This window comes from Bacillus rossius, chromosome 12 (genome assembly GCF_032445375.1).
Source record: "Bacillus rossius redtenbacheri isolate Brsri chromosome 12, Brsri_v3, whole genome shotgun sequence".
Taxonomy (NCBI): Eukaryota; Metazoa; Arthropoda; class Insecta; order Phasmatodea; family Bacillidae; genus Bacillus; species Bacillus rossius.
The window spans coordinates 45,300,496-45,325,004 of NC_086339.1; the positions used below are offsets into that span (position 1 = coordinate 45,300,496).

General features: G+C 35.6%; 1 protein-coding gene across 3 annotated transcripts in view; it reads right to left on the reverse strand.

The window, feature by feature from the left end:
• LOC134537906 (gastrula zinc finger protein XlCGF26.1-like) overlaps window positions 1-24,509 on the reverse strand; it is a 138,513-nt gene that overhangs the window by 29,114 nt on the left and 84,890 nt on the right. The window contains exon 6 of one of the 3 annotated variants that reach the window (XM_063378848.1): window positions 18,507-18,798. The exons of 1 other annotated variant lie outside the window; for it this stretch is intronic. In XM_063378848.1, coding sequence (XP_063234918.1) covers window positions 18,507-18,798 — 292 coding nt within the window. Of the gene's footprint in view, window positions 1-15,953; window positions 18,799-24,509 lie in introns of those variants that run through there. One more of the 3 variants, XM_063378844.1, reaches the window with a different exon arrangement.

The following is a 24,509-nucleotide window of genomic DNA, read 5'->3' on the forward strand; positions in this document are numbered from 1 at the left end:
GCGGAAGTGATATTGCTCTATTTGTGTTCTTTTCAAGACGAGGAGAGTTTCAATTTGTTGATGGCTGATCTCACTAATATCATCTACTACTGGAAAAATGAAGAATGTGTCCTTTTTCCCGGTTCGTTTACGGAGGCACTTTACAGTGAACACCATCTCGTTTACAGTTTCAACTTGTGCTACAAACCTCCTCACTCGTTTGCTTGTTTGAAATTTGACAATTGCAAAACCACCTGGAAGAAGTGGGGTGTTGCTTACATCCTCAACGTCTTGGCTACTATTTCCAGGCTCTGTGATGGTGACAGGACCAGAAGTAGTCACACTGTTACAATTGTGATTCAAAATTATGTGTTCGTCGGAATGTTCGTCGGGTTCAGGATCTGGATCATCAACACTTTCATCACTAACTTCACAGTTGTCTTCGTCATAGTGGTATGAAACACTTTTCCCAGCTTCTACTGTTATTCTGGACTTTCGTTTTCGTGCAGGTTTAGCTTCTGGTTTTCCTCTGATTTCTTGACGCAGTTCAATTAGTGATTAATCGACGTCATTTCCAAGTGCTTGTGTCCTTTCTTCAGCAGATGGCACTCGGTCAAGCACTTTTGCTGGATCAAAGGGCACAATGCCACATGCTTTGAAACCTGCCTTCAAGTTATAGCTAGCATTTTGCCCGATGTCACGCATTAGCCGAGATAACAACCGCGGGAAAACATCCTTAGGAACTGAGCTCTCTCTCCTTCCTGTTCCCATTTTCCAGTTGTTCAAACGTTTTCTCCAACAAATTTTCAGTGGCCTGAAAAATGCTACGTCAAGTGGCTGGGTGAGGTGCGTCGAATTGGAAGGCAAGAATATCATCCTAATGTCATTATCATGACAAACTCTAACAGATTCAATCGAAAGATGTGAGGACAGGTTGTCTCCAAGCAAAATTTTTTTACCTTGTAGTTGTGAAAAATAAGGCACAACTATTGTTTTCAACCAGTCATCAAAGCACTCGCTATCAAACCAGCCCAATGTACTTCGGTGCATTCTCAACCCATGTTGAATACAAATGCTTAGCCCGATAAACTACATAGGGAGGCAACAATGTCCCATCAGCAGAACCTGCAAACATTATGGATGTAGCAGACTTTGATGTGTTGATCACTCGCACTGGATACTTGCATCCCCTTTTAACAACGACTTTGGGCCTCCCTGGATCGTCCGCGAGATTAGTTTCATCAAAGTTGACTAGATTGCTGGGAGGAATGTCGCAGATTTCCATTTCCAGGTTGTTGAAATATTCCTTCAGTAGAGGTCGGGAAACTGCAGCACGTGCTCGTTTGATGTTCTGGCACAATCTAAGGCTCAACCTTGCCTTATGTCTTCTTAAAAAACTTGTTGCGAACTCATGACCAGGGATGTTATTTTTGAATTTCTTTACAATTTTCCCTTTACGGTCCAAATATCCTTTCACAAAAAGGCGCAATGTGGTACGATCAATGGGGTATCCCCAGTCAGCACATAACACGATGCGTGAAACAATAACATCATCTTCTTCAGCTGAAAGGGATGTTTGTCCTCCTTGTGGCCTTAGAGATGGAGTCTTGTAGTGACGATGAAATACAGTATATGTAATGTCAAAATCTCTCGCTGCTTGTCTGATTGACCTTCCACGATTTATAGCCCTAAGAGCCAATTCAATTTCATGACTTGACCTTTTTACGTAACTCTTCGTACGGGAATCTGGTCAATAATTTCTTGGCATGGCTAGCAGCTGCACACTGAAACAAACAATAATATTACAACTATAAGTTAAATTAACATAAATGTGTATTATTACATTGTCCTAACCTACCTAACGAAACCTAACCTTCTCATATAAAACAGAATTATTAACTGGCACCACCTAATTAACCTATTCACACAAGTCGGTCTGTCAGCCGTCGCATGCCATTACCAATATGGCGCACAGATCAATTTGCCAGGTGTCAGAAAATTAGTGTCCATAATCAACTTAAAAATGTTATTTAAAATTTTGTAATTAGACAGCAGTTGACAATAACAAAATAAATAGGTATTAAAACAATGTGCCTTCAGTTTCGAGTATTTTGTTTACAAGTAAGAAGACAGTTTGAAAACATTAAAATTTACTTTTAAATATTTAATGCAAATATTAAATGGTGTAAGTAAAGATTTGCAGTTTGTGGAGAGATTATTGACAGATAGGGTTAACAAAACAGTTGACACACAATTTCAGACAATATTAAAACTAAATTCTGCTATTCAGCACGATTACAGTCATGATCCTATTCACCCCTTTTTTTTTTTACAATAATCAGGTCAATAAAACTGTAAAGTAACAATTAAAAATAACAGAGATTATACTCACCAAATCTGATTATATAGATGTTTCTGGCACCAAACAACTATTAATTACTGATACAGCCACACTGATACCAATCACCTAACCTGCACAACAACTAAAGTTATGGAGGCTATCTAATCAGCTGATACTTAAAGCAACTGTTGCCAACCCTCCAACTATTCAGTTTTGCAACTTTTGAATTGAATTTACACCATTTTCATGTTCTACAGTATTTTTCCTTTCAAATGCCATAACCAATTTTTTTTTTTAATAATTGCTTGATTAATTATGAAATCATTTACATTTTCCTCAAATTTGATTCTATTCACCCTGTTTTACGGTACTTCATCATCCCCAGAAACCTTAATACATCACCCCTACACTGAGGTTCCTTCATCTTCAATACTGCCTGCACATACCCCTCATCTGGTCTAACACCTTCTGCACAAAATGTTTGCCCCATAAACTTCACACTACTCCGTTTCATCTGCACTTTCTTTCTGTTAAACTTAACATTGTATCTCCTAGCACGTTCTAGTATTATAACCAGTCTGCTGTCATGTTCCTGTTCAGTTTTTCCCGCTACTATGATATCGTCAACATATATTTGGACCCCCAGTAAGTCACCAAACAATTCTACATTTTTCCTTTGAAATACTTCCGGGGCCGACTTGATTCCAAATGGTATACGCAAAACTTGGTATCTGCCAAATGGTGTCCCAAACACACACAAATCGGCACTACTCGGATCTAGCGGTACCTGATAATAGCCATCCTTCATGTCCAACACTGTAAAAAAACTGTTGCCTGCCATTTGAGCTGCAATGTCATCCCCAGTTGGTATGACAAAATGTTCCCTTTGCATTGCTGCATTGAGGTGCACTGGATCCAAACATAATGTGCAATTCTTTATTGGATTTCTCTACAATTACCAATGTATTAACCCATTCAGTTGGTTTGTCAAATTTTTTAACTACACCTAACACTTCCAACTTCTCTAATTTGCTTTTCAGCCTCACAACTAGTCCACACAGTACTCTCCTAGTAGCCTCTATGTATGGACGTGCACCGTCAGCTAGTACAATTTTATATGTGGACGGAAAACATCCTAGACCTGAGAAGACATCTTCATATTCATGAAGTAACTTAGGCATGATTGGCATACTTGTGCTACCATTATTAATTAAATGGACACGTTTAAGTAAATTCAATTTAACACAGTCCCCTAAACCCAGCAATGCTGGCTGACCAGCTACATCTATAACTAGAAATGACACACCTACATTACTCTCCATACCTTTTGATTTACATTGCAAGACCCCAATTCCTAACACATTTGTTTAAATTATGGATTTTCATATGACAGAATGACAGTGTTGGTCTGTTTCAACTCATCAACACTGAATCCTAACTGTGTGTACATTTCCAATGGTAATACAGATACATCAGCACCCGAGTCTAACTTTACTAGTACCCTCTGCTTATCATTAACTAATATGTGTTCATACCACGCCCTTGATTCTGTGCTGCCATCAACTGAGCTTATGCACACATGCTGCCGATCATCGTCAGTATCCTGCACCTCACGCACGGAGTTGACTGTCTTACCTTCGTTCGTCCTTAGTCCCTCCTTCCCATCACGTTGTCTACATACCTTGGCAAAGTGATTTTTTCTGTGACACTTAGCACAAATTTTATTATATGCCGGACATCTTCCCTTCTGATGATTATACCCACAATTACCGCACCATGATTGCATCATGGGTCGTGGCTGTTGTGGATGAAGTGATCTTGTTGAATTAACGGCTGATGTTATCTCCGCATTCTCCTGCAAGATCCTCGTCTGTTGTTTGCTTGTCTCCACTGCTTTACACAACGCCACAGCTTTCTTCAAATCCAGTGCCGGTTCCTGTAACAGTCCTTCTTGCACCATTTTGTCTCCAATACCTATTACCACACGATCACTAACCATTGCCTCCCCATCTGTATATTCACACGTCTTGACTGCTGTTTTTAAGAAACTGTCAAATAACTGTCCTTCGAATTGTATTACCTTTCCGAACTTGAACCGTTCCACTATCACATTTTTCTGTGGCGCACAATACTCTTCAAAGGCATCTACCACTTGCTTATAACTATTGCCAGATGCCTCATCAATGTTAAACGTATTAAAAATTTCCAACCCGTCATCTCCGATGCAGTTCAACAGCAATGCCACTTTCAACCCATCATCTCCTTTGTCCTTGCCAGACGCTCGTAGAAATATTTCAAACCCTGTCGGAATCTTTTCCAATTCTCAGCTACATTTGATGACAAGTCCAGCACCTCCGGTAACCTATAAGACTTTGAGTCGCCATGTCTCTCTGCAAATCTACGTTAGGCACAAGCACAATTCACATCTGACACCATGTTTTATTTCTTGTTCACACCTTTATTCTCTATTCCACACGATACATCTCCTCCATCTTTTTCTCTGCCTTCTTCCTCCTGCCTCATGGCCTCTGCACCTCCATGTGGCCATGATGGCCACTATAATATATATTACACCCAGTACTCCAATTGGACGGCTTTTATATAAAAAGAACCAAGCGCCATTATTTACATTTTTGAGATATACCCATAACTGAATGCATGAAACACTCTAAATTCTTTTAAAAAATAGACCCAAGTGATATATAGGCTGTGCTGCTATCTGTGAGCACTCGAACCAACAACCATTTTGCATAGAGGTTTTCTACTTTTATTTAAACTGAACCAAGTGACATTTGACGTTTGGTTCTTTTTAAAGAAAATTTAATGTGTATTTTCTTTCTTGATTTAAAAATAACCAAGTGATATTATGGTAATAATATTGTGAGATCAAACAGCTGTTGGTTTCAATTTGTTTTTAATTCAATGTAGATTTTGAAATAATTGAGGGTACAAAATTCTATAAGTTAATATTAGATTTGTTATTGTGTGTGTTTTTTTTTAACAAGATCATGATGTATATTGTCAAAAGGATCATACAAATGATGATGAAGATTGGGATGATAGTGTTCAAGATCCAGACTACACTCCACATTTAGATTCAGGCAATGAAGGTGAACATAGAGAGACCAAAGACATAGAGGAAGAGAATGAAGATAATAGTAATGTACCTGAAAAGTTATATGGACAAACGACTCAAAATAAGAAAGGAGGTAGAGAAAACAAGCATGTAAGTCAAACATGTCAGTCACGGAAAAAACTAAAAGACAGCAACAAACCTAATTTCGTAGTTAAAGGTACTTACTGTAGTCCCAAGAAATTCAATGATTTTAATTGTAACTGCCCCAAACGATGCAAAGACAATGTTAATATTGATTCCAGAAAAAAAAATGTTTGAGAAATTTTGGGATTTGGGATCTTATGATTGCCAGACTGCTTTCATTGCTGCACATATTCAAGAGGTAAATGTTAAAAGAAAAAGGTCATAATCTAACAAACGACAATACACTAGAAAATACGAACTGGATAAAGTGAATGTCTGCAGATAAATGTTTACTCATACCTTGGGAGTATCAACAAAACGAGTCAACACATTACTGAACAAAATTCGCTCCGATTGTGTAACTGACAAGAGAGGAACTCAAAGAAAAGGTGTGCCTCGAATTTCTCCAGTTGAAATTCAAAAAATTAAGGATCACATCAACAAGTTTCCTAGGTATAAATCACACTACTGTCGGCGAGTGAGTGGTGATACAGAATACCTACCTACAGAACTTACAGAATCAAAAATATATGAATTATACAAAGAGGAAAATGAAGGAAATAGAGCAGTAAGTTTTAGTTGCTACAGAATGATACTTCACAGAGATTTTAATATCAAACGGAAAAAGCTGAAAAAAGATACATGCAATGCATGTGACAGATTTCATGCAGCAATGCAAAACTGCAACAACATTGAAAAGGAAACAATTATGAATGAGTTAAATGTGCATCAGTCAGAAGCTGAATAAGCAAGAGATGCAATGAATCATGATCTTAAGACTGCAAAGGAATGTGAAAATGTGGAAACGTTATGTTATGACATGGGGATAACATTGCCTCTGCCTAGAATCCCAACAAATATAATTTATTACAAGATGTAAATATGGGTTTATAATACTGGGATAGACTCTGGGAAAGAATCCAAAAGTTTATTTTATGTTTGGGTAGAAGGCACTGCCGGAAGAGGTGCCCAAGAAGTGGGTTCCAGCTTGCGAAAGCATATTGTTACTCATGTCGGAAGGAATGTCACAGACATCATTTTGTGGTCTGACTCGTGTGGGGGCCAGGATAGGAATATCAAAATGGTACTAATAATTAACACATTGTTTGGTGATCTAAACTCAGTGAATTCTGTGACACTTAAGTACGTATTTAGTTTTAGGTCACACTTACCTCCCGAATGATTCTGATTTTGGCGATGTGGAATCTGCCCTAAAACAACAGCGACTATATACTTTGGAGGACTACATAAAGGTAACGGAAGGATGCCATAAAAAGAGAAAATTTGTTGTGACACAAATGCAGAATGACGACTTTAAAGGGACCAGTGAAATAGAGAAAGAGATCACCAACAGGAAGATTGACACAGAAGGAAATAAAATTAACTGGCTCACAGTTCGTCAAATTAAATTGGAGAGATGTAAACCACAAGTTCTTCAGATGAAGACCAGCCATTCTCAAGAAACTTTCATTGGTGTTAACATTAACAAAAACAAGCGACGAGGGAGACCCTCAGATGGATTTCAATCATCTAAATTAATTTCCCTGTGGCCTGAAGGAAAGCCTATAAGTAAGGAAAAGCTTAAGGATATTAAATCTATTCGTCATCTTATACCTCAATGAGTCTGGGATTTTTATCAGAAATTTCAGTCGAGTACAGAGGTTGAAGATGACATAGATGGCTTTGGGAATAATGCAGACTTCACATTGGAAGATGAATAATAAATTGCTTATGTGTTTCATGCTGAAATGTGTAATAGTTTCTCATAACCAACTGACTTTTAGAACATTTTTGAGATTTATTTGTCATCTCATATGATATAAGTTATTTTTCAGGGTATCTGGCATTTTTAACACAAAGCTTATATCCGACAGATGAAGAACACTTGCCAGATTGTTTTAAGACTTATTATGTAGATTTGCAATGGACAATTACTGAACGATGGGTATTAAGGTAGTTAAAATGGTGTATTATTTGTTTGTTTGACAACGTGACCATGGCATTCATGTTCCATTATACTTGGTTCTTTTTAAAGAAACTCTACTTTATTTTATTCAAAGAGAACCAACAGCCATCTTTACTGATTAAACTATGATAGGAAGAGAATTCACAATGTTATGCATAAAAATAAAGCAGCTTATTTATACATGTTAAAATATTTTACAGTGATTTTTTTATGTAGATGTTTCATTATTTTTTTGACATATCGATACTTTGAACAGTCTTTTCTCAGTTGTGACTGAATGGTGCTTGGTTCCATTTATATAAAAGCCGTCCAATTTATATGTCAGATAGGAACAACCAACCAGGCTTCTGATCTTGTTATTTTATTTCAGACTTCCTGTCATCACTATGTCAGCTCCCAATCCACAAAAATGCAAGATGTGAAAAGGGCATTAGCATACTTTCTTTAAATTTAATGTGTCATGGTCTTTTTCCTTTAATGCACAACTTCCATTTTTTCTGTTCAACTGAACGCTGAAAACCAATCTTTTTTTGTAAATAACCTTAAAGGAAGCAATAGTACAGCAGTGTAAAACATCTTTCCTATAGAAAGTTTACTATGTTATTGTATTTATATCTTTTCTTTTCTTTTTTAAAGTAAAATTTGAAGTTTCACCATGTAATGAATGATTTTCTACAAGTAATAATTATGCCAGATTGAAAAATATTGAAATTTTGTGATGCTGTCAAAAACAAATATGCAATTCACTGTTAGATTAACTTTAAAGATATTAACCCTCTTAGTGCCAGCCTCTGCTAGTATGGTAGTGCTAATAGTGCCAGGTCATTTTTAACTAAATTGCATCTCTAGAGTTTAATTTTAATAACTTTTTAACCTTTACTGTTATAACTATGAAATTTTTTACTGTTTATAGATAAATGTTTTCTTCTGTCACTTGTCATGTTTAAACATAAAAATTTTCATCTTATTTTATTTTTGTTGTTTTTTAAATTAAAAAAAAATAATTATTAAATTTTTTTTATAAATTGTAATGTGGATAGGGAGTAGTTTTGACAGTAATATTCTTTGGTTTGAATTTTTTTTTAAAATATTTAATTGTTTTTCTATATGATAGTATAATAGTGATGTAATTTTTTCCAATATTTATTCTAATAATAATTTTTTGAAAAAAAAAAGAAAAAAAACATTGCTTTTCTAACTGTGTACAATACAAATGAAATATTTTCTTAGCGTAACTCCAACTATATAGTGTATTTTGAATCCTTATAATTTTTTAATAATTATAAGTCTGTTATTAATGTATTTAAAAAGTAAACGATTTAATTAAAAAATTATGCATTGCTATTGTATGTCTTTATACAAATTTAGGTGAAACTGACTTTCAAATTTTAGAAGAAAAATATTGTCTTGGTTTGATCAGCATTTTTCATTATCACATTTTTTTCAATTAAAAATATAAAATTAATTGGTAGTTCATGATAACAACAACGATAAATCCATCACAACTATAGTCAAATACATATTCACTGGTCCTAGCAGCTGTGTTTACTAAAACAAACACCATGCAATCCTTTATGGCATTTTGCACAAACTGTCCTTGAACGCTTTCTTTTTCCTCCCTGACGTTTACTCGATACACTGCAAACACAACATTCTTTTTCTTTCTTCAATGGCAGTTTCAGAATTCCTGATGACGCCACACTTTCGTTAGTGTCACCAGGTTGTTGGTGTTGCTGTTCTAGCCACTCTTTTCCGAGACTGTCCACTACAGCAGAGACGAACTCATATCTTGTCAGAATGTTACCATCTGTATTCATTTTGTACAAAATATAACTGTTGAGTACCATACGGCCAAATATATTGAAACATACTTTTTTCCAGTATTTCAATGACCTTCTTTCGTCGAGATAACAATACAGCATCATATCACTTGTGTCTATACCACCCATGTATTTATTGTATTTGTGAATGATTTCTGGTTTTTCACGCACTCTCTCTAGTCCGTGCCGTTTTTTAGTACACTGAACATCTTCTGTTTTTCCATTTGTTGATAGTAAAATTACTGGTTTTGTTTGAGATTTCTTTTCGCGATATGCCAATAACAGCAGTTCATTACTTTTGAAATACCTTTTCTCCCCAACCTGAAATTTGTTTTGCCTGTGTAATTCGGCTGGTAGATGCTTCCTGTTCTGCCTAACAGTGCCAGTAAGGTAAGTCCCTTCAGAATAGAGTTTCTGTGCAACTGGTACACTTGTAAAAAAATTATCAACAAAAATGTGATAACCTTTTCGTAGTAAATTCACACCTGATAATAGCGTCATTATCACAGTGTACCCAAGACCATGTAGTTTTATGCTAGTCTTATCTAATTTATCTTTAGCACCACGGTATACATAAAATCCCATGCAGTAATTGACAGTACTATCACATAGCATCCAAAATTTTATTCCCCATCTATGGTGGTGTTTGTTGGGAAGGTATTGAAGTAATGAAGTATGGCTCTTTGTTCCGACCAAACTTTCATCAATGCTCAGCATTTGGTATGGAGTGAAGTGGTGCTTGAAAACATTATTTGCGTGGTCAATAATTGGTTTGAATTTTCCTTCTGGATCATAGTTTGATTCGCCTGGTAGACCAAGGTTTTTGTTATCCGATAGGTGGAAAAATTTTAGAAGTAGTTGAAATCTATTGCGAGAAAACATTTTTCGAAACCATGGCATGCTGCGAGAAGGAACAGTAGACCAATATGAGGAAAGTGTAGGCATTTTTATGAGGCCCATATTTATTATACATGCTACAAATGCTTTCATTTCGACAACTGAAGTTTTTTTCCAAGAAATAGCTCTTGAACCTGTACCTAATTTACCCTTGTTCTGTGATAAAAACTGCTGAGCATATCTATTGGTTTCCTTTACAAGAAGCTGTAGTAAGGAAAAAGTAAACATTAGCTGGAAATATGCTATGGGCTTCGAGTTTCGAGGGGGTTAATGTTTTGGTCCAGCATTTTCTAAAAACTGGGGTATGTTGTGTTTTGGTGGTGAAAAGTTTTCACAAGAAGACCAGATTATATTATTTACGTCAGTCTGTTCATTTTAATCCGACGTATCACTTGAACTATCGCCTGAATTCGTACGAAGTGAAGCACCGGCTGGAATATAATTATCCGCAGCCACAGGAGTAAGTCTCGGTGTGTTTGAAGTAGATGGTAAATGCTCTTCCTCATCAGTACTTGTATCGTTGTCGCTTGTTGTATCACTTTCACAAATATCACTATCGAGCGAATAAAAATAGTCGAGCATTTCTTTGTCATCTTTACCCGCAATGTAACTTCTTTTCCGAGACATTATTATGAAAACGAAAACAAAAGCCTTGATCGCACAAAGTTTCGCGGTAGTATTAGTTTGAAACAGAGTAACATCACTTTCCACTGAGAAATATGCGGGAAAACGTGTTTACTATGACTACTACAATAATAATTTTCAACGCAGAATAACCAACGGTATAAAATCCTACGCAATTTGTAATATCCACGAAACTGGTAGTTACATATATCGTTTACATAAATGAACCATTGTTGTCATAACTTTGAAAAAAATACATTTGTAGAAATTTCTGGAAAACAGTTTCATGATATTTATAAAAGAATTAAAATAAAGAATTTACAAAAGAAACAATTTTTTTTCAAAAGGAAAAGTGTTTCTTTAGGATAAAAAATGCAGCAAAACGCGGTTTCTTACGCTGTGCGATGTCCAGCAGTATGACACTCATACTCTCTGTTGTGAGAAAAAAGAACTAAATAGTAGGGCACATACGCTACCTGTTTACAGAAAAAGGAACTAGATAGTAGGACACTTCATTAGAGAAAGGTAGAATGCGCTGCTAGTAACAAAAACCTGTCTTGAAAACGGAAAAAAAATCTGGCCGATTTTTCGGCCCTGGCAATTCTCGCACAACAAGGCAAGGCCGATTTATCGGACTTTGGCACTAAAAGGGTTAACAAAAAAAATAATGAAAAGAAATTATCAATCACTGACTATGTTGTTAATTGTGAATATTTTAATAACCAAACTTAAGTGTAAGTTGATCAATGCAAGAAATGTTATATTAATTCATTTTGTACATTAATAGTATGATTCCATTATTTAATAGAAATTACATTATTGACGTCGTCCGGGCCTGCGGCCCCTTTGAGCCCGATATGCCACCGCCCGAACACCATCTCTGTTCAAACCTCCCGCTCATGTGTGCGTGTGTTGCTAGCCCGGCAAGAGGGCACTTAGCTGCAATGCGCCGCACCCCTAATTTGTATTAATAAATATTGTAATCCTTTTCTTTTTGCCCCAAAATAGTGTCACGACGGCTATGCATGTGAGTGTCTTTTATTTAATTATTTCATGATGTTTTGTTATTTAATAAGTGCAAGAACGAACAAGGACGCTCCCTAGCGGGCGACGGAGGAACTAGCATGCAACTTCATTTAAACCATTTTTATTCATATAAGTAATTATTACAGACGGTCTGGGCATGGATGTAATGTACTAATTTTTGTAAAAGGATTTATGTATTTTTCAATAGTAACCCGGGGCACGAAATAGCTAGGTTGTAACGGTAATTGTGTTCGGCGCGAAGGGCGCCATGTTGCCTCCCGCAAGCCCTGGTCTCTCCACAGTCTCCTTCTACAGCCGGCCGAGAGCGGACGTCTCTGCAGACACCCCGAGGACATCACCGTTGTTTCACCGAGAAGTAGTTCTGTAAATTAATTTATTCAAATCGTTTTCTTTTTATCCTCGGGGCCTCTCTCGGTCGGAGAGACTGCTTAATTAATAATTATTTACTCTCCGGAGTTTTCTATCATCTGTGTATTAAGTAACGGCTTGAGGCGGCCACGTGCGTGGTTCGCCTCCTCACCTAATTCGATTCGTGCCTCGGGCGATTTATAACTGTATCAACGGAGGATCGTGTAAGGACGTGTACCGTGAGTAAATAAAAACCAATTAACTGAGTCACGTGTCTTTGTGTTCGGGGGGGCCACGTGGGTCCTTAACCTGTTCAGCGGCGTGTGGGACGCCCTGAGAGCCCACTGCGATAATTAGGAGCGTGCCCGACGCTGAGAGCGGGCTTAGTTAGGGACAGGTGTTGCGTAAAAAATCAGGAGGGCTAATATCTCGCCGCACACGGGCCACGTAACGCCCTGAGTTAGAGTTTTCCAGCCGGGTCCACGTGCCCACTCACGTGGTGGCGCCCATTAATTTCCACCGATATTCCAACCTCAACACTGGTACGCCCTCATTATAAAGGACAATGAATATTCTAGTGAAACTTGTATCAAGAGAACCTTGTTAATAATTTTACTTTTAGACCTTTATAAGTCTCAGTTAATATAATTTATGGTAGAAATTCTTGTTTCACTCGCTAGCTCTTATATATGCGGTGAGTTTGAGACACTACACCCATAACCACTGAGTATTCCTAACTGATTTTACAGGTCATTCACAAGACAAAGGGATATCTTCAAATTGTGCAGTTGCCGTCATATACCAGGGAAATGTCTTATTATATTGAGGGGACTCAGTTGTGTGTGGATAGCTCACCGTTGTTGACTGAATATTGCAGAATCCCGTACAATACTAACTTTAAATAGTACTATGACTAAATTGTGTTGATGACGGGGATATTGTAGACAACGTTGATACCAACACACATCGGGAATGCAGTATCCTCTGGAATCCACGTTGGTACGGACACAAGAACTTCCGTCGTATTTTTCCAGTTCCCCGATGATTTATACACGCGAATTTTTAATAAACTTCTTGATTAATGTAATGAGCCCCTAAACTGAAGAAACTCAATAATGTAACAATTCAGCTTACTTCACAAAGTCATTCTGGTATAGACAAAAATTTAGATTTTTTTTTTTTTCGAAGGAAAAGTACAACTATTTTCTTTTTTTTAAACTTCCCCTGACCAAAGACAAAATATCACTAGAATAATTATATTGAATAAAACAAAAAATCCAACGAAAGATAAGAAGAAGAAAATATCTATTTCCAAAGATAAATAAGTGAAATTATTCTAAATAAATATTGGTTCTCTTAGTACAAGCTCCACCGGACATATAATCAATCTTAACTAATTTATATTAAGCACACATTTGAAAATAAATATTTAACTAATTTAAATTCTATAAACCATATGAATATATGTAGGTTTATAGCAGGTATGATCTCAAATGAAGTAGTTTTTTTACACACACAATATAAATTGTAGCATCCTTGAATAAAAAAAATGCACAATAATTTTTTCTCGTACATTTAAAACAAACTTGGATTTTAAATAATTCTTAAACTTTAAGCTTGCCGATAATAAGTTAGTTGGTTTATGCAGCTTCGCTAATTGTCCAAATTGACGTGTGTAGTCTGAGGTAGGTATCTGGCATGTGAAAGTGACAACATGGCACATGAATAGGACCTAGCTCAATGCTACTTTGTTGAGACACAGTCACACACAGTTTAACCCAGATCAACAAATATTAATGCCTCTTAGTTGAACTGAACATATTTACACACTCGTGGGCTCGTAACTATAATGTGTGTGATTTAGTTAATCAAATAATAATTTGTGACAAATAATTACCCATATAAAACTAAAGACCAGCAGAAGTATTTAGTTACACAGCTAAAACAATTCTCACATAACACTGTTTAATACTGATTTACACAAGTAATGAAATTAATAATACATACATGAAAGGGCAATATTATCTTGTGAATATGGCCAGTGTCGCGGTGCACAACAGTAAGCTCAAACCCCGCTGTGTGGCCCTCTGCCCAAATACTCCCTAACGTCGGGGTGGCAGGTCCCTATCCCTGCAGCATGGCACGCCGCCACGTGGAGCCCGCTCAAGGCTGCTCCAGCGATCACCGACCGCGCCAACGGCCCCGGAGTGGGGATAGCACCACGTCCACCCCAAGAAACAACTGCGCACATGAAAGTGTGCGAGAGCGCAAGTATGCTGCGTCATTTCTACCTTTCTCTGCCGTCTCCTCTATCGGTTCCCCCACCACGAACCTAACTATTCTCCTCCTCACCCGGTTCCCCCACCACATATTTCCCCTCATGCGATCAGAATTTTCAAAATGCTCAAAAATTGTTACCCCCTCGGCAAATAAATTTCAATTCAAAAGCCTGTAACCGAAAAACTTTGACTTTTTTTTAAATATTCACAAAGATATTTTTGGCCTAAAAACTGCTGAGAGCTCTTATGTAAAGTTCTGCGACAACCTATACTTTACTTTATCCTCACACTTACTTTTTTCATTTCATCACCTACAGTAATAGTTTTACATTTTTGCAACAACCGCAATAGGAAAAGATGATAATGTAGATACAACTGGTTCTCCCAATAAGACATACTAATTTTCTCTTCTCAAGGGGATAGAGCACTGTTAACAAAGGCAATCCTCACACTGCAACCACTTTAGTTGTATGGTTAAAATAAGCCACAGTTTCACTATATATGTATACAAGAGTAAGAGACTACAAAGAGCATAATGTAAATATCAAAACTTTTGATTAATTTAAGCTGTACATTCCTTAAGTGTAAAAGTGACAGCAAAGAGACTTCATACCAAATAGTAATATTTATTGTTTACTGGGTTTGTATTATTATACATTTAACAGAAAGAAGCAAAATTATTAACATTGTATTACAAATTTGCACATTAAAAAACACATATGCAATACATTAATGCAATGTGTTCAAGTTTTAAAAGCACTTAATCTTACTAGTACATTGGTTTTACAATGTTTGCTTCCTATTTAAAATCAATGGCAGTAGGTTAACTTGCTAAATGTTTCCTATATCATTATATTTTATGCATGGTATGTAGGATGTAATGTTTGAAGAAGTACTCAAAGTTGAATCTATGGATTTTTCTTAATACAGTCAACTCTCGATTATCCGCTGTAATGAAGGCGGCAGAGGCGCGGATAACCCAAAAAGCCGGATAATACACTTTAACAATTTTTTTACCGCGCAATGTAAACAAAAGCCGGTCATTCCCCACTCCCCTTATCGTGTAAACGACCACGGCCGCGACGGAAGGCAATCGGAAGTACGGTAATGTGTTACAGTGAATAATACTAGTAACTTATGTACTATTATTTGCCAGTATACATAAGTACAGTATTACAGTATTAGTATATCATTATATGAAATTGTACGTACTAATTTATGCAATTGTTCAATATCTTTGTATTTATGAAAGAAAACAATATAACAGATGCAATAAAACAAACTAACAAACTGTGTGGGGTAGATACATAATGCACTTTCACATCTCATTACTGTCAAATAAACATTACATAGACACTCATTTTACTTACGTTTGGTGCACACACGGCAATTTTCTGTTGACTTTCCGGCCGTTTGGAATAAGAAATGAGGTACAGTCGAGTACATTTAAGTAAAATGCTTCAGGCGAAAAAATCTCGGCTTATTAGCCCATGTGTTTGTCTTGAGTATGTTTATACAAATACGTATGGTCGTATACGTATGTCGGTATGTGCATATGAATATGTAATGTAAACAAGAATTGAGGAAAGATAGAATGTTAATTTATAGACATTTTAAAGCATTAAAAAACACGCAAAAATACTCACACATCTTAAACACGCAAAAATACTCACACATCTTAAAACGCAAAAATTCTTTAGGCCTACACAAATACAATTGGCAAATATGTAAACATAAATGCATGTACATAGCTGTAGTAGGGGTACATTCTACTGTACAGCTGTTATGTACGCTAAACAATACAGGCTACTTTGATTGAAAAAAATCTGTAATAGACTTGTTTTTGCGATGTGCTTTCTTTTCTTCTAATCGCGCTACAAATTTTTCTTAAGGTAAGTTTGTCTGACAATAGTGTATCATCTTCCTGCTCTAAATAATCCAGCAAATTATCAGTCCATTCCAGAGCTGCTGAGTGTGTAATACGCTTCTGTGGAATCAGGTCACCATCACTATCGTCAGGAGCACTGTCATCTGTTTCTCCCGTGTGACCTTGGGCGCGTCGCACTATTTCCGTGTCGCTCAACATCTCGTAGCCTGGCAGAGTACAGTCCACTTCAAACCATTCGGTGATGCAATCACTGTCAACATTATCGCACCCTTCCATGCGACGTAAAGAAGCCACTAACTTCTCTGCGGAAAATTTGTCATCCTCAAACCCTGTGAAATCTTCAATTTCAATGTCAGGGAAAATTTTCTTCCATGATTTAGTGATGGTTGTTCACTTATGCTGTATATATAAAATCAACAGAGAAACTAAAAAATAAAAATAAAAAATAAAACAAGGAAGGCGAGGGTAGATAAAACGAGCTCCTCTAGGTTTGTTTCATGAGATGTCAACTATCAAAATATTGCTTCTGCAAATGCAGTGCAGTAAATCATATCTGAGCTTGGTAACCTTTATGTGTTTAAGGGAAATTGGTTTAAATGATTTAAAGTAAAGAGTAATTCCTCGTACTATGCACTCTGGTGTGCTTGATAAGAAGATCATTGCGAGTAAATGATTTACTACACAGCTCACACTTGAAGGGACGCTCTCCTGTGTGTAACCTGATATGTACAATCAGATGCCTTTTGGAATTAAAGTACTTATTACATACGTCACAATTGAAGGGAAGCTTCCCAGTATGTAATCTGGTGTGTGCAGTAAGTGTTTGTTTCCTAGTAAATGACTTATTACACAGATCGCACTTGAAGGGATGCTCTCCTGAATGTAACTTGTTGTGTTCAATCAGATCACTTTTAACACTAAAAATCTTACTACATAATACACACTTGAAAGGAAGCTCCCCTGTATGTAATCTTTTATGTGCAGTAAGTGTTGTTTTTCTATTAAATGATTTGTTACACACCTCACACTTGAAGGGACACTCTCCTGTATGTAACCTGTTGTGTACTAACAGATCACTTTTACATCGAAATGACTTACTACATAACTCACACTTGAAGGGACGCTCCGCTTTATGTAACCTGTTGTGTTTAGTAAGAGTTGTTTTCCTAGTAAATGATTTGTTACACATCTCACACTTGAAGGGACGCTCTCCTGTATGTAATCTGATATGTACAATCAGATGATTCTTCAAATTAAAAGACTTATTACATATTTCACACTTATAGGGAAGCTCCCCCGTATGTAATCGGTTGTGTGCAGTAAGTTCTTCTTTCCTAGTAAATGATTTACTACACAGATCACACTTGAAGGGACGCTCTCCTGTATGTAACCTGTTGTGTACAAACAGATCACTTTTACAACGAAATGACTTACTACATAACTCACACTTGAAGGGACGCTCCCTTTTATGTAACCTGTTGTGTACAAACAGATAATTTTTACAACGAAATGACTTGCTACATAATTCACACTTATATGGACGCTCCCCTGTATGTAACCTGTTGTGTACAAACAGCTGGTTTTTACGAAGAAATGATGAACTACATAGTTCACATTTGAAGGGACGCTCCCCTGTATGTAACCTGTTGTGTGCAGTAAGTTTATCTTTACTAGTAAATGATTTACTACACAGACCACACTTGAAGGGACGCTCCCCTGTATGTAACCTGTTGTGCACATTAAGATATTCCTTTCTAGTAAATGACTTACTACAAAGTACACACTTGTAGGGACTCTCCCCTGTATGTATCCTGTTATGTGCAGAAAGGTATTCTTTCCTGGTAAATGATTTGTTACACAGATCACACTTGAAGGGTCGCTCTCCTGTATGAGTTCTGTTGTGTTCAAATAGTTTACTTTTTCTACTGAATGATCTGCTGCACATATTACACTTGAAGGTACTTGCAACTTTATGTTTTAAGTAATGAGTGACTTGCTGCTGTTTATTATTACATCTTTCATTAATTTTCTGCGCAAGTAATTCTTTGCAGTTATTACTTGTTTGAATTGAGGGAACCACCAGTGACTCTTGTCTTATAACTAGAGCGCCATTGTCTTGTTTGTCTGATGAATAAAACTGCTGATGGTGTTGAAGGCACTTGCAATCTGCTGAAACCTTGATGCAAACGTCAGACATCAGGACACACCCACAGGTAGCAGTTTCTGCCGGTGTATCAGTTTCTGGTACACATTCAGGCTTCAGATAAGCACGCTTTTCGCTGCCATAATTAACTCTTGTTCTGAAAAGTCCTGCTAGATGTCTAGTCCCCACAGCAGGATTATATACAGCCTGCAACAAAAAAAATTATTTTATTAATTATTGTGTTAAGAATTAATTGAATTGTAGCCCAATATTTGGTAATATTGGATTGAATAAGAATATATCAAGCTTTTCATTTAGTTGCATTAGGAAAGTTAATGATAGTAATAAAAATAATGGGAGTTTATTTATAACAAAATTAAAAATTATAATTCTGAAGAAAAAAAAACCTTAAATTCAATGTTTTAGGTACATACTAATTAATGCTAAAATTAGAAACATCAAGGTAACTATGATTTAAATTGCTTATATTGACAACATGCTGCCTACTTTTTAATGCTCTTTTTTTAAACATTAATTAAAATTATTTCTGCAATACTAATTTTTATGAACTTTCTATTAGCACACTGCAGAGGCTTCTTAGCACTCTAGTTTCCATGACACAATGGTTGGGGAATGATTTCAACACTATTTTTGCTGTTAAGAGTATTTAACAAAAAAAATAACACACCTTTCCTTCACTTAGCACATCTTCAGATTGCGTGTATCCATTTAGTGCAAAGTGAATTTCACTGCCCCAGTTTTGAATAGCACGTCTGTAAAATTCAGTTAGCATGAAATCTCTTCAGACGAAAAATAAAGTCGGGCATGACGCCACAAAGTCTGTTTCAACTTCTGTAAACAAAAGATGTGCCGTGGGATACAGTTAACCATACAAGGGGGGAAGAGATGCAAGCACAGGTCTTTTTACGCTATCAGCTGTTGTACAAACATCAGCTATGGCAAAGTTAAATTGCAGCTATGGAGTGTAAAGGACCAAATGTTTTTACGTCCGCACGTATGCCGCTGTGCCGTACCGTTGTCGCCTGGCCATAAACCGGGCCGTGAACTCAGTCTAGCCAGTGGCAGGGAATTCACTCAAACAAAAGCAATGTCTGCCCATTCAGCTGCCGGTAACTGTATGTGCTTTATAATGCATTGTGTTCAAGTATTTGAGAAAAAAAACTAGAAGTATTACGATGCGCAGATTGTCATGAAGGCTACGCTTATGTTGGTCGCACTGTAGTTTTAAGCAAGTCAACTGTGCGCACAATTGTACGAAATAAGGACTCTTACCAAAAGTTTATATAAGTCTGATGCTGTTGGTTGTACTAGTGGGAATATATTTGACATTAGATACTGGAACAGAAATGAACAGGTGGTTCACGTGGAAAAGGTTGTTAAATGAATGTTGCAATGAAAAAAATAATCATTGGCCTGACAGGATTGGTGTGAACCAGGTGGTGATACGCGAATAAGCACTTTAATTTTTGAAAAATTAACATGTAATTATCCGGACAGTAATATCGGGTTCACTGTCAGTAAAGGATGGTTTGGAAAGGTACACGACGTGAGTTGAAGGTCATGCCTGGGCGGGCAAGTCAGCCGGACAACTGACGATAAAGTACATAACCACGTATCTCCCGTTACAGTGTGTCATATTTGTTATACAAAGTGCGATTGGAGGCATATAAAGAATAATGGTGTTTCATATTTATAGTTCAATGTTATTCAATGCATTTATATTACATAAAGTATATTTTTCTACACAACTTTGGAACACATTAAATAAATTAACCTTGTTATTTATGAAAACTAATGCTTCAGAATACACGATTTCGAATAACATGAGCATTTTTAGGAACGAATTAGTCATACTAAGTGAGGGATAGGTGTAATTTTTTCCCCTAGGTTTAGGACTAAAATATATATCTGTGTTGGTACTATGTCCAGAGTTTCTGATGTCATTGGAGAAACATGGACAATATAATTATTCCTTCATGGTGGTTACTGTTTAAGAATACTTTTAAGTCGAATAGCTAAGTTTGGTTTTACGAAGCCTCACATGTTAGTGCCAGTCTGCTTTGATCATGTTGATTATTTGGTACCTACTTAGGTACTTCATTGTTTATTTAGGTAATAAGTGCAAGAACATTAGAAACGATAGCTCACATAACCAATAACAGGGGTTGGGTATCCCAGCATTGGCTGAAGAGATTCAGGGAAACTATGGAAACCCCAATGAGAAAGGATAGACTAGGATTCAGGCTCACCACGCACCACTTCACTCATTAAATAACACAGGTCTGCGATGAAAAAGTTTTTTAAATTAATTTATCACAAACATGTAGAATTTGGTCTGTATATAGCAAATATTAACTTTGTTTTAACGTAGCACATCACATTCTTTTTGCACATAGATAAATATATAATATTTCGTTAGATCGGTAAGTTCATTTTTTTTTTTTTTTTTTTTTTACAAAATTGATTCCATAATCTATATTTCTATTCTATACTTTATGACCGACTATCCTATAGTCTATTGTTACTAACCTGCCTTTCCCCTGTGAGAAAAAGTATAAAAAAAAGTTTTATGTAGTCTATGACTAATCATAGTGGTTTAAACTGCAAAAAAAAAAAGTGTAATAAAAGATTGTTTTATTAAATTTGTAACTATGGCTCCTCGGAGTTGCAAAGACAATCCAAATATATTTTGCTATATTTGCGGACAATATAAAATAGTTAAGCAAAGATTACAACAACAGACTTTGTAAAAAATGCATATTATGCTTACTTCGGAATGAGGTTATGTTACCAAGACAAACAGTGGGTTCCGCATACAGTATGCCGGCTATGTGTTGAAGTGTTAAGACAGTGGACTTACAGTAAATCAAAATCATTGTCATTCAGTATTCCTATGTTGTGGCGGGAACAAAAAAATCATAGATGATTGTTATTTTTGTTTGACCAATGTAACAGGATATAATTCTAAAAACTGAGCCAAAACTGTGTATCCTGATGTTTCGTCTGTAACAAAGCCAAGTTCCACATGGACCCAAATTACCCATACCAGTTCCTACTAACACTAACAGCTTCAAAACGCCTTTATCACAAAACTCAGAACAAAGTGATCATCTGCAAAGCAGTGGTGAAATTTTTCACCCTACAAATGACCCTCGACCTTTAAAACAGCAAGAACTGAATGATTTGGTACGGGATCTTGGATTACCTAAGGACGCTGCAGAACTTCTCAGTTCTCAACTAAAAGAAAACAATTTATCAGATGCTGGAACTACATTTTACTGGTATCGAAGCAGAGAACAAGAATTTGTGGAGTATTTTAAGAAAGAGGATAATTTAGTATTTTGCTGTGATATTGGCGGTTTAGTACAAAAATTCAATATCGAATACAATACACAAGAATGGCAACTTTATAGATTCTTTAAAAATAAGCTTAAAGGCTGTCCTTTTGCATATTGGCAATAAATTTTCATCGATACTTGTAGCTCATTCACTTTATCTTAAAGAAACTTACAAAAACTTGAAAAATGTTTTGGAGAAAATAAAATACACCGAACACAAATGGTTAGTTTGCGGTGACTTAAAAATCATATGCATGCTTCTTGGTCAACAGCAAGGCTACACAAAATTCCCCTGTTATATTTGTGAATGGGACAGTAGAGCAAGAATTTTACATTGGAAAAAAACTGATTGGAAAATTAGAATGGAATTGAAAGTTGGAGTAAAAAATGTCATCAATCCGAGTTTGATGGATCCCGAAAAAATATTGCTTCCACCACTTCACATCAAACTTGGTTTGATCAAGCAGTTCGTAAAGGCATTACTGCAAGATGGAAATACTTTCAAGTATCTTTGTTCATGTTTCCCTAGCTTATCTGATGCGAAGATGAAAGAGTGAATATTTACGGGACCTGATATCAGGAAACTGATTAGGGATACAGAATTTGAAAAAGTGATGATAACCTTGCAACAAAATGCCTGGCATGGCTTTAAAAATGTCGTATCTAAGTTTCTAGGCAACTCAAAAGATACTGCGTATAAAAATATTGTCCAGGAAATGTTAAACGCCTATAAAAATTTAGGCTGTAATATGAGTCTGAAATTTCATTTTTTGAAGTCTCACATTGATTGTTTCCCAAAAAATCTAGGCGACTGCAGGGAAGAACAAGGTGAACGGTTTCATCAGGACATAAAAGAGATGGAAAGAAGGTATCAAGGCGGTTGGGACGTTAATATGATGGCGGAATATTGCTGGATGATACACAGAGATGAAATAAAAAATCATTAACAAAAACCAACAAAACACAGCTTTTTTTCAAAAAGAAAACATTATTAATTGTTTTCTTCATGTATACCTTAATGTTGTATTTTATAGCTATAGACTCAATAAAACTTTATAAAATATTCTAAAATGATTCTCATTCATTTGATTAAATTTTTGTTTTGTTCTTTTTAGTATTCAAATACTATATCATCTAAATCTGATAAATGTGAAGTGGTATATATCATATGAATACTGTTTTCTATTACTTTTAAGACAATTAAAACAAATACTAACCATTTAACAAAAAAACTTTTCAAAAAAATTTTTTGCAGACCTGTGTAATAAATAAATATCTCCCCCCCACCCATGAAGTTTCTCTAAAATTAATTAGTCAAAATTCAATCTTTGAAAGAAACAAAGAACTTATACAGGATGCCACAATTTATAAAACTCCATTGATATTAAACCAATTTAATATGATTATATTGTTGAGTGAAACAAAATGATAATATAAAGAGTTAGAATTCTCACTAATCATAATCTTGGACTCAATGCTATAACTTTAGTACGTATGTGAAACAAATTTATAGACTATTTTAGTTTTCATATAGGTACTAGTACAGAGTCATTTATTACACAACACGTAACTAAAATAAAACTAAATTACACACATAAACACACATATATATATATCTACAAGCTATAAGGATTACATGGATATGAACAACTATTTATACAAACAATATCTCTGTCTGAATATATGTTGTCCTTTAATTCTATTACTATAGAATGATAAACATGTAATATTTAAACCCCTTGCTTTTATCAATATTCACAACTAATAATGCCCAGAAAAAGGTTACAGTAATTTTACATTCTGCTATTGCCACAACTAGTTCATAATAAAGCATACACTTGTTTCTCAATCACTGGGGTGGAGAATTTAGAAAACGTTTTGCCAAATGAAATGTCACTTAGGGGAAATATTCCAAACAATGTATACTAAACCAATTAAAATCAGAATTAAAAATAACATACGTACATACTTTTCCACATTATTCTCAATATATTTATGCATAAAGATGTAGCTAATTTCAATATTAGATATGTATTTGTTCTGGAAATATCTCTTACTTTAAAACAAAATGAAATATTCATACTATTCAATGCAAATAATACTTCTTGAATTGTAGGTAGTTGATAGTACAGCTTATTGTCCAATAATTGCAATGCCCTTCATAAACCTTTCAAACTATCCTAGACATCTTCATTTTGCATAATTATATAAAAATATATTTTGTTATCTCCATGATTAAAAACATTTAAAGTTATTTTTAGCCAACAGGAAAACTTAAACTTTTTCAAAACTTCAAACAGGAAGTGACCTTGGAAAGATGAGACATACTCATGTAAGAAGTACTAAAATATTTTTTCATGCTAGATTATCTTAGCATTACACATATTGTTGCTAACTTTACACTCAAAACATATAAATTAAATTTTACACATTATATTCAACAGGGTTGTTAAACTATTATACAATATTAACATCCAAAAGAATATCCAAAATATGATATAAATCACCTTCCAAAGATAAACTGAAGAGTAAAACCATATTTCCCTTTCTCTACACACA